The sequence below is a fragment of the Nerophis lumbriciformis genome, linkage group LG21 (assembly GCF_033978685.3).
Source record: "Nerophis lumbriciformis linkage group LG21, RoL_Nlum_v2.1, whole genome shotgun sequence".
Taxonomy (NCBI): domain Eukaryota; kingdom Metazoa; phylum Chordata; class Actinopteri; order Syngnathiformes; family Syngnathidae; genus Nerophis; species Nerophis lumbriciformis.
Genome location: NC_084568.2, coordinates 16,996,740 through 17,007,405, shown reverse-complemented (window position 1 = coordinate 17,007,405; position 10,666 = coordinate 16,996,740). Strand labels below are relative to the sequence as shown.

The following is a 10,666-nucleotide window of genomic DNA, read 5'->3' as shown; positions in this document are numbered from 1 at the left end:
ATCTACTTAAAATTGAATTAATTTAAAGCTTTTTTGGATATACTTGATAGAAATGACAGGATGTTAGTTAAGCATCCAAGAACACAAAAAGCCCGCTTTGACGTCCGGTCGGTACCCAAAGTCTAACCTCACGATGACGTGTCAAGGTTTGGTTGGTTAAAAGTCTGAATGGTGAAATCCTATTGGCAATCAACCACTGGCAGTCATTTTAGAGGCGTGGCCTTACTACGTCACCAGAAACGCACAGCCAGTCCTCAGTTCACTCAAGTGTCAACCCCGGTTTCCTCTTCGCTACATTACCGGCATAAAACTCAACGCTGACCCAAAAAAAGTTCGGCTGGGAGTGAGATGGATGAATCATCGGAACAAACGCGACCCTTCTTGAGAACCGTACGTACCCACGCCGTTAACTTACGGCCACGTCTGTCCACTTCTTTGTCCGCCTGTGCCTTGTGTTTGCCCGGCAGCTGGTTAAAGAGATGCTTTTCCATCAAATTCAACCATGTTTCTCCGCATTGTTAGCCGGCTTTCTTCCCCTGACGCGTGGCATGGTTTAATACGTTGTTAGCGCTGCTCTAGTAGCGAAAAAGTTTTTTTTTAGAAACACGTGTTCTGTTTTTATTCCACCCCCCCGGCGTGGTATTGTTGCTATTTGGGAGTAAAATGTTACTTGCTAGCTAAGGGCTAGCCGAGAACGACGTGGTTTAGTTTAAATAAGCGAGTTAATGTTTGCGAAAGTCATTTGAAGATGTCAAACTTGGAATAATTACTTTGTTCATTCTATGCTACAAAAGCACATGGTGTTTAAAGTACAGTATTTCCGCTTTTTTTTTTTTTTTCTCCGTTTACTTTACTCGATTTTGAGAGCCAATTAGCGAGTTGAAATAAACCGTTAACCACACTGATCACGTGACGGTGAAATACGTCTATTTAAAGAACTTCTGTAGTTACCGGGCTAAGAATCTCAGGGCCTCACAATTAGGGATGATATTTGATAATAAATTATCGAGTTCGAGCCTAATGAATCCTCTTATCGAACCGATTCCTTATTGATTCTCTTATCGAGTCCAGATAGGTTGTTGTATATGGAAAAAAACACACAATATTTGGTTTAACAAAAGCTCACTTTTATTATATAAGAAAAAAAATCTAATAAATAAATAAATATTGACTGTTACCCCCCCCCCCTAAAAAATAAAATTAAAATAAATAAATATTGACTGTTGTTACCCAAATTATATTAAGTGGGATTTTTCAGAAAAACAAATATATACAGTAACACAAAAACAACCTGTCTCTGTGATCACTATAGGTGTATAAATAATAATATAGTGTTAAATAAAATCAGGGCAGCACGGTGGCAGAGGGGTTAGTGCATCTGCCTCACAATACGAAGGTCCTGAGTAGTCTTGGGTTCAATCCCGGGCTCGGGATCTTTCTGTGTGGAGTTTGCATTTTCTCCCCGTGACTGCGTGGGTTCCCTCCGGGTACTCCGGCTTCCTCCCACCTCCAAAGACATGCACCTGGGGATAGGTTGATTGGCAACATTAAATTGGCCCTAGTGTGTGAATGTGAGTGTGAATGTTGTCTGTCTATCTGTGTTGGCCCTGCGATGAGGTGGCGACTTGTCCAGGGTGTACCCCGCCTTCCGCCCGATTGTAGCTGAGATAGGCTCCAGCGCCCCCCGCGACCCCAAAAGGGAATAAGCGGTAGAAAATGGATGGATGAATGGATAAATAAAATCAGTCCCTTGGGCACAAAACTGAAAATAATTCAGCTCTCCAAAAAGTGCAACTCTGCTGCTATTTGACATAACTGTTTGTTATGATGCTTTGACATTTTTGCACTCTATTTCTTTATTGAAAGAAAATTCTATGAAGAGAAAACGTGTTTGCAAATGTGGTTACAATGCTAAAAAAATGAAAAGTTAAAGCTAAAAAAAGAAATACACTTTATTGAGTTGACATTATTTATTTTCGGGGGAAAGATGTTATGAGCTAGGGAATATAACAGCTACACTACCCAGCATGCAACGGGAGTGACGAGCATGCGCGGTAGCCCCGAAAAGTGTTGTTGCATGTCGTCACCCCGGCAGCTAAGAATGAGGTTATAAACACGCTGTGAAAGTAAACGTCAAGAACTCAGCCAACACGCCTCGTCTGCATTATTTATAATTAGACAGACAACACATATACAGTGTGATTTTGTTTTGTTTACAAGGAAAGAAAAACAAAAGTTAAAAAAGGGAGATATATGTTGTATATATATGTATGTGCTGCGGTTGCTTTAAGAACGTTGTGACAGCTGCCGTAAAGGAGGTGCGTTGCTAGCCTGGTTGCTATGTTTCCGGTTGGTCGTAAAAGTTTTCGTCATGTGTTTGTACCCTGCTCAAATCTCTCAGTAAAGTTATTCATTGGATTATACCTTTTGTTTTGAACTTTATTACACCTTGGAGCGATTTTTCCGGTCCATTTTTTTCCTGCTTTCGCTATCTGCGCCTAATGACTGAGCTACGTGACGTCATTTCTTGTGATGTCACACGGAGCATTTCTGGTCGGGACGGGATTCGTTCCGAGGAATTCGAATAAAGAACCAACTCTTTTTCTTTACTATAGTGGTCTCGATAACGGGTACCGGTTCTCAAAAAGGGATTCGATTTCGAGGACTCTGTTCTTTTCATATCGAACAACCGGGAAAATCGGTTTCGAGTATCATCCCTACTCACAATACGATATTTAAAGTACCACTGATCGTCACTCACACACACACACACACACTAGGTGAGGTGAAATTAACCTCTGCATTTGACCCATCCCCTTGTTCCACCCCCTGGGAGGTGAGGGGAGCAGTGAGCAGCAGCGGTGGCCGCGCTCGGGAATCATTTTGGTATGTGTACAGCTCCACTAATGGACATTGGAGTGTTACTTTCAAAGGCAAAATTCAAGTATTGCTAGAAACATAATTTTATATGGGACTTTATTGTATTATATGCATAGTACATGTTCCAAAAAGAAAAAAGCATAAAACACAGTAGTTTTTAAATATACTAAATGTAAAAAAGGGAATAAATATTCAAAATAATCTAGTTTGGTTACGCCATTATGAGCGCAACACAAGGTTGTAAAAGTTTCAACTACAATTCTAAATAAGATGTCAAAAGCAAACTGAAATCAAATACACACAGCTTAAAGATTGATCAATACCTATTTATGATGATTTATCAAAAATATAAAAGAAATATACCTGAACAGAACGCTCATGATGGTTGCACCAAAAAGTAACGCTATGAATCGCGTTTTTCCAAGTTTTTGGGTCATTTGTATGCTATTTCCAAGCATCTCCTTTTTATTATCGTTGATTTTAAATGGTCAAACTAATGCATATTATATATGCATGCCCTAGTAAACAAAAAAAAAGTCATATTTATTTTGATTGTTACATTTTGAAGTACATTTGTGCAGGTGGGTGCGAATGTACCCATTATCAGAGCTGTACACATATGAATACATGGCACATGATACTGAGGATTTTCCTATACGACAAGGCTGAAACAGGGCTAAAACGTTAACCAAAAAATAAATACATTTTATAGTTTACATTTTGCAGCATCATATCAACATTTCTGGGACATTTCTGCAATGATTAACTGATTAATTAAATTTGAAAAAAAGTTTTGATTCATATTCTGTTGCTTCGAATAATCGTTTAGAGTGTAACTAAGAAAATCGATCAAATCCAGACCACATGGAGTGACCAGAACCTTAAATATGCGGACATAGGCTACCTTTACACGGCAGGGTCGAATGTCCATTTCGGATTTTTTGTTCAAATCCGATATTTTTATGTGGCCGTCCACATAAAAAAAATAAAAAAATAAAAAAAGTGATTTCTAATGTGAATGCAACCTGACCTATATGTGGACATAACGTTAAAGTTAAAGTACCACTGATAGTCCCACACACACACTAGGTGTGGTGAAATTACCCTCTGCATTTGACCCATCCCCTTGTTCCAGCCCCTGGGAGGTGAGGGGAGTAGTGAGCAGCAGCGGTGGCCGTGCTCGGGAATCATTTTGGTGATTTAACCCCCAATTCCAACCCCTTGATGCTGAGTGCCAAGCAGGGAGGTAATGGGTCCCATTTTTATTATTATTATTATTATTTTATTATCATTTTATATAACGTTGCATGCTCCTCTCTGAGCTGCCACCTTACCGTGGTAGAGGAGTTTGCGTGTCCCAATGATCCTAGGAGCTATGTTGTCCGGGGGCTTTATGCCCCATTGGTAGGGTGGTAGGGTCTCCCAAGACAAACTGGTCCTAGGTGAGGGATCAGACAAAGAGCAGCTCGAAGACCTCCATGACGAATAAAAACAAAGGACCCAGATTTCCCTCGCCCGGACGCGGGTCACCGGGGCCCCCCTCTGGAGCCAGGCCCGGAGGTGGGGCACGATGGCGAGCGCCTGGTGGCCGGGCCTGTCCCCATGGGGTCCGGCCGGGCACAGCCCGAAGAGGCAACGTGGGTCCCCCCTCCAATGGGCTCACCACCCATAGCAGGGACCATAGAGGTCGGGTGCATTGTGAGCTGGGCGGAAGCCGACGGCAGGGCACTTGGCGGTCCGATCCTCGGCTACAGAAGCTAGCTCTTGGGACGTGGAACGTCACCTCGCTGGGGGGGGAAGGAGCCTGAGCTAGTGCGCGAGGTTGAGAAGTTCCGGCTAGATATAGTCGGACTCACTTCGACGCACAGCAAGGGCTCTGGAACCAGTTCTCTCGAGAGGGGCTGGACTCTCTTCCACTCTGGCCGTTGCCGGCAATGAGAGGCGACGGGCTGGGGTGGCAATTCTTGTTGCCCCCCGGCTCAGAGCCTGCACGTTGGAGTTCAACCCGGTGGACGAGAGGGTAGTTTCCCTCCGCCTTCGGGTGGGGGGGACGGGTCCTGACTGTGGTTTGCGCTTACGCGCCAAACCGCAGCTCAGAGTACCCACCCTTTTTGGATTCGCTCGAGGGAGTACTTGAGAGTGCTCCCCGGGGTGATTCCCTCGTTCTACTGGGGGACTTCAATGCTCATGTTGGCAGCGACAGTGAAACCTGGAGAGGCGTGATTGGGAAGAATGGCCGCCCGGATCTGAACCCGAGTGGTGTTCTGTTATTGGACTTTTGTGCCCGTCACAGATTGTCCATAATGAACACCATGTTCGAACATAAGGGTGTCCATATGTGCACTTGGCACCAGGACGCCCTAGGCCGCAGTTCCATGATCGACTTTGTAGTTGTGTCATCGGATTTGCGGCCTCATGTTTTGGACACTCGGGTGAAGATAGTGGCGGAGCTTTCAACCGATCACCACCTGGTGGTGAGTTGGCTGCGATGGTGGGGGCGGATGCCGGACAGACCTGGCAGGCCCAAACGCATTGTGAGGGTTTGCTGGGAACATCTGGCAGAGTCTCCTGTCAGAGAGAGTTTCAATTCCCACCTCCGGAAGAACTTTGAACATGTCACGAGGGAGGTGCTGGACATTGAGTCCGAGTGGACCATGTTCCGCGCCTCTATTGTCGAGGCAGCTGATTGGAGCTGTGGCCGCAAGGTAGTTGGTGCCTGTCGTGGCGGTAATCCTAGAACCCGTTGGTGGACACCGGCGGTGAGGGATGCCGTCAAGCTGAAGAAGGAGTCCTATCGGGTTCTTTTGGCTCATAGGACTCCTGAGGCAGCGGACAGGTACCGACAGGCCAAGCGGTGTGCGGCTTCAGCGGTTGCGAAGGCAAAAACTCGGACATGGGAGGAGTTCGGGGAGGCCATGAAAAACGACTTCCGGACGGCTTCGAAGCGATTCTGGACCACCATCCGCCGCCTCAGGAAGGGGAAGCAGTGCACTATCAACACCGTGTATGGTGAGGATGGTGTTCTGCTGACCTCGACTGCGGATGTTGTGGATCGGTGGAGGGAATACTTCGAAGACCTCCTCAATCCCAACAACACGTCTTCCTATGAGGAAGTAGTGCCTGGGGAATCTGTGGTGGGCTCTTCTATTTCTGGGGCTGAGGTTGCTGAGGTAGTTAAAAAGCTCCTCGGTGGCAAGGCCCCGGGGGTGGATGAGATCCGCCCGGAGTTCCTTAAGGCTCTGGATGCTGTGGGGCTGTCTTGGTTGACAAGACTCTGCAGCATCGCGTGGACATCGGGGGCGGTACCTCTGGATTGGCAGACCGGGGTGGTGGTTCCTCTCTTTAAGAAGGGGAACCGGAGGGTATGTTCTAACTATCGTGGGATCACACTCCTCAGCCTTCCCGGTAAGGTCTATTCAGGTGTACTGGAGAGGAGGCTACGCCGGATAGTTGAACCTCGGATTCAGGAGGAACAGTGTGGTTTTCGTCCTGGTCGTGGAACTGTGGACCAGCTCTATACTCTCGGCAGGGTCCTTGAGGGTGCATGGGAGTTTGCCCAACCAGTCTACATGTGTTTTGTGGACTCGGAGAAGGCATTCGACCGTGTCCCTCGGGAAGTCCTGTGGGGAGTGCTCAGAGAGTATGGGGTATCGGACTGTCTGATTTTGGCGGTCCGCTCCCTGTATGATCAGTGTCAGAGCTTGGTCCGCATTGCCGGCAGTAAGTCGGACACGTTTCCAGTGAGGGTTGGACTCCGCCAAGGCTGCCCTTTGTCACCGATTCTGTTCATAACTTTTATGGACAGAATTTCTAGGCGCAGTCAAGGCATTGAGGGGATCTGGTTTGGTGGCTGCAGGATTAGGTCTCTGCTTTTTGCAGATGATGTGGTCCTGATGGCTTCATCTGGCCAGGATCTTCAGCTCTCGCTGGATCGGTTCGCAGCCGAGTGTGAAGCGACTGGGATGAGAATCAGCACCTCCAAGTCCGAGTCCATGGTTCTCGCCCGGAAAAGGGTGGAATGCCATCTTCGGGTTGGGGAGGAGACCCTGACCCAAGTGGAGGAGTTCAAGTACCTCGGAGTCTTGTTCACGAGTGAGGGAAGAGTGGATCGTGAGATCGACAGGCGGATCGGTGCGGCATCTTCAGTAATGCGGACGCTGTATCGATCCGTTGTGGTGAAGAAGGAGCTGAGCCGGAAGGCAAAGCTCTCAATTTACCGGTCGATCTACGTTCCCATCCTCACCTATGGTCATGAGCTTTGGGTTATGACCGAAAGGACAAGATCACGGGTACAAGCGGCCGAAATGAGTTTCCTCCGCCGGGTGGCAGGGCTCTCCCTTAGAGATAGGGTGAGAAGCTCTGTCATCCGGGGGGAGCTCAAAGTAAAGCCGCTGCTCCTCCACATCGAGAGGAGCCAGATGAGGTGGTTCGGGCATCTGGTCAGGATGCCACCCGATCGCCTCCCTCGGGAGGTGTTTAGGGCACGTCCGACCGGTAGGAGGCCACGGGGAAGACCCAGGACACGCTGGGAAGACTATGTCTCCCGGCTGGCCTGGGAACGCCTCGGGATCCCCCGGGAAGAGCTGGACGAAGTGGCTGGGGAGAGGGAAGTCTGGGCTTCCCTGCTTAGGCTGCTGCCCCCGCGACCCGACCTCGGATAAGCGGAAGAAGATGGATGGATGGATGGATAACGTTGCATGCACTGCAGTGTTTACGGATGTAAACATAGCTTCACTCGAGTCGGTCTCAGTACTGGCACATTTGTGGCAATTTCTAGGATTTTCTGAAGCAAATTATTGCGCGTTTAAGAAAAAAGAGGGACAAGTATCTTGGTTCTGGCAGTTTTACGGAATACTTTGCTTCGATGTCTGGTTGAAAAGCGTGTCTGCGGGCAAGCAGTCAGAGACAGGAGGAGTGGAACTTCTACGTGAGTTCCTAAAACATATTGTTTGCCTACTTTCTGCTCATTTGCCAACTTATAATTTTGTAAGCGTTTATTTTGGCAATTAAGTATTGCGGTTATCGCTCTTTGATGACGTTCCGGTTGGATGAATGCGACCTGAGCCATGGAGCGTTTATATTGAGGACGCATTGCATAAATATCTGATTTATTTTCACATAATATAGCCTATAGACTACATATACACAAAAATCAGTTTTTTTTTAAATCCGATTTTTCAGCTGACTGTTTACACTGCAAGTAAAATGTGATTTTTTTATCAGACTCTAGTATAAAGGTGCATCGGCCCCCATTTTGCCCCAATTAGGCTGCGACGTAACTTGTATTGCGCAGTTCGATAAAGTGTAAACAAAGTAAGTTGATCTGTTAAAATTAGCTACCTCTTGCAGATGGGGTGTTGACTTGTCACTGTTGCTACAAGTAAGTGATTATTTTATTGTTATTTGAAACATAAATCGGCATTTCAAAACTTAAGCTATCAATTTTTGATGCGCCAGCAGTGTAAATCAATGACACAGCTGGTAGCTTTTTTCGACAAAGCGGGCTCATTTCGATAGAACACAGGATGGATAGTTTTACACACATTTTAAAAGTGCAATTTCAATGTTGATGATTTGCATTTATTAGAATAAGACTATGAAGGTTATGGCTAGCAGAAAATAATTGTTAATATAACTATTTTCCCTAAAGTAAACAGAGAATATAAAGTGTGTTATCTAATTTCTCGATTAATCAAACAAACCAATAGATAGAATACTTGATTACTAAAATCATTTGCTGCAGCCCTACCCCAGATTAAAATGCAAGGGTTATGATAAGGACTGAAAGGCAAAATTAAATGTAATACAATTCTAAAAGAGTAAGTCAATGAAAACGTAATACAAGGCTTTTTGGGAGGGGGACGTCTCAATAATGACACCACTATGCTGCTACTTATCTCTGTCCATTTCTTAGGAACTAATCTTTACACATGTTCATAATACCATCTTTATCCTTGATGATGGTTGCAGCATTTGAATGGCTTGGACCAGGCATGCAGCCAATGTTGGTTGGCATTTCTTCCCTTCCTTGTCTAATTTCACAGCACTCTTCACTTTCTTTTTCACTAATGCACTTCTATCAGAGGAGTTCACCATGTGCTTGAGAGACATGAAGTGAAACATGGTTCACAAAAAAACCCAAAAGTGACTTAAAAGCCTTCAAAGACTTCATAGATTATTTGTCACTCTATAAGCAAGATGTAAGGAAGAATCGAGGCACTGTTTTTCTCTTGCCTATACTCGCAAATGCTGTTTCCAAGCGCTCCGCCAAACAGTTTGTCAATGAAAAATACAGTAAAATGACACCTCCAAAGAGACTACAGACAGACGCCATGTTGTCCTTCCTGAGTTTAGTGATGCACGACTACGCAATATTCTGCCCACTTATTCTTTCGCCGCACTCATTTAGCACATACTTTTTTTCTGGTACAGTCATAAAAACAGTATGTGGCCTGCATAGCCCATAAATAAAGCATGAGGACTACCTGTATTTCCATAGGTTGAGACTATTTGTTAGAGTGAATTAAAAAGTTGCATGACTTGAAATAAATGTTTTTATTTAACTGCTCATGACAGAACCACCAAAACACTTGATCACAAGATAAAGTAACTAACTGACTGGATTATGTTCAGTGACAATTATTGGTCAGTGGTGGTGTTCATGTTGGTATTTCCAAATTACTAAGTCGGCAATGACTTGTTGTGGTGATATGTGATTGGTTGAAAACAAGAAAGTGCATGCTGCGTTTGATGCACATGTAAACAGTGTTAAATTGTAGGACACACGTAGTTGTCGTATTGTTTTTAAATCCATCTTACAGTAAAGCTGTGTCCAACAGCTCATTTATGACATCATTGATTGGATTGGTGAATAGGATGTATGGAGTTTCCCAGCTGCACTCGGCTCCAACCCCCCTGGGACCCAAAGAGGGATAAGCGGTCGAAAATGGATGGATGAATGAACAGAGTTTTACTTTATTCATGGACATTATTTGCTGATTTAATTGGTTCTCATCAGGTTGTTGTAATTTGCTCCATGGTGAGCGAGAATTGTTATACTGATTACATTGCATGTATGAAAATATTGAAAAACAAACAATCTTTGAAGTCTTAAATTACAGTGCACTAGTGCTCTCTGTGTTGTCAGAAGTAGAGAAACGCAGTACCCCTCTCCAGAAAACTACGCACTCCATTTATGCCTGCCGACTTGTTGGAAATGTTGATTTGTAATGAAGTTTGTAACCACAAAATAGAAATGATACACTTACAGTGAACATGGAAGGATTTATACAAGACTTGGACTAACCGAATCCTTCTTGAACCTTGTGACCTGTCCAAGTAGTTTAACCTAAGTGACAGATGGGATCGTGCCTGTCAAACACGCGCTGTGAACTAATCCTAAAAAGAAACTGGTTGCAGTGCTAAGTTTAAAGTGCTTGACTGGATCTAAGTGCTAGTGTAGGGTTGCCCACTGCTATGTTTATGTGTGACAGTCTATGATTCTACGTACTTATTTGTGCATGTATGAGCATGCGCTTACTGGTGAGGAAACATGACTCTTTGTTGCTCAATAAAAATGGCCCATTAGATCACTTCCTACGTATTCCCCCAGCCGTGGAAGTCACTGGGTTTAATGTTGCAGAGGAAACACCCGTGTGATGCCTCAAAAATGTCAAAACAATTTATATCTTCAATTGAACATTGTCTAATGGGAAGCACCTTCGACCATGTTTCAGATACAGGTTGTTTTTTATCCAAAAATCCAGCTTTCGCTGTCCTAGTCACT

At 45.0% G+C, this 10,666-nt stretch overlaps 1 protein-coding gene across 6 annotated transcripts in view; it reads left to right on the top strand.

The window, feature by feature from the left end:
* Positions 1–219: 219 nt before the first annotated feature.
* The window catches only part of LOC133621019 (sodium bicarbonate cotransporter 3-like), a 91,247-nt gene continuing 80,800 nt past the window's right edge, over positions 220–10,666 (top strand). For all 6 annotated transcript variants that reach the window (XM_061982791.1, XM_061982790.1, XM_061982789.1 and 3 more), the window contains exon 1: positions 220–390. In XM_061982791.1, coding sequence (XP_061838775.1) covers positions 349–390 — 42 coding nt within the window. In that variant the 5' untranslated portion in view covers positions 220–348. The remainder of the gene's footprint in view (positions 391–10,666) is intronic.